Raw genomic sequence first — 934 nt, 5'->3', positions numbered from 1 at the left:
TACAACCTCTTCAAGGATCCCTACAACCTCTTCAAGGATCCCTACAACCTCTTCAAGGATCCCTACAACCTCTTCAAGGACCCCTACAAACTCTTCAAGGACCCCTACAACCTCTTCAAGGATACCTGAACTTCAACTTCAAGTCTGCAACTTCTTCAAGAACTCCTACATCTCCACTGACCAATACTACCTCTTCAAAGCACCTACAGCATCCTCCACGACTCCTACAACCTCTTAAATCACATATCGCCTCCTCAAGAAGTCGGACATTCTCTTCAAGGACCACAGCTTTTTTCAGGTGACCTTTCAACCTCCTCTGTGACTCAAACAACGTCCTCAAGGGACTTTACAACCTCTTCAAGGACTCTTTAAACTGCTTCAAGGTCCCCACAGCTTCTTCAAGGACTAAAACATCCTCCAGGACACCAACAACAGCATCCTACAGCATCCTCTTTAAAGCCTTCAACCTTTTTAAAGACTCCCTTCGACCTAATTATACTAATTATACAAATTCAGATCACATTCACTTTGGATCAATATTATACTTTCTAATGAGACATAAATGAACTAAAACATTTGTTCAGAATAAGGGCCTTTTCTGTCTGAACTGAATGAATCATCACTCTGTTTCATTCATAAACCTGTTGAATGTGTGTGTTTGCGCCCAACACACACACGCACACACACACACACACACACACACGTACTTCTCTAAGCTCCGCCCCTCCCGCAGACAGACAGGGAGACCCGCTGATGAATAAGTAACATTCATTCAAAGAAGCGACAGACAGATACAGACTCCTCTTTAAACTGTCTGTCCGTGGCGGGAGCGGGAGTCTTCGTCACTCTGTTCGGATCAGCTTCGACACACGACCCGGCGGACCGACAGGTAAGACCTCTGACATCAATCCGTACTGATCTTTCAGCGTCTGTT

The 934-nt window shown here is 45.0% G+C and overlaps 1 protein-coding gene across 1 annotated transcript in view; it reads left to right on the top strand.

Moving 5' to 3' along the window:
* The window catches only part of LOC147819657 (E3 ubiquitin-protein ligase TRIM47-like), a 6,504-nt gene extending 6,375 nt beyond the window's left edge, over positions 1 to 129 (top strand). Inside the window, exon 2 of the mRNA XM_087172001.1 lies at positions 16 to 129. Coding sequence (XP_087028127.1) covers positions 16 to 129 — 114 coding nt within the window. The remainder of the gene's footprint in view (positions 1 to 15) is intronic.
* Positions 130 to 934: the final 805 nt, after the last annotated feature.

The sequence above is a fragment of the Seriola lalandi genome, unplaced genomic scaffold (genome assembly GCF_002814215.2).
Source record: "Seriola lalandi dorsalis isolate HSWRI2012SDOR001 ecotype SW California unplaced genomic scaffold, Sedor1 jcf7180002051043, whole genome shotgun sequence".
In the NCBI taxonomy this organism is placed as follows: Eukaryota; Metazoa; Chordata; class Actinopteri; order Carangiformes; family Carangidae; genus Seriola; species Seriola lalandi.
Note: the sequence above shows the minus strand (reverse complement) of the source record. Positions and strands in the feature narration are given on the sequence as shown.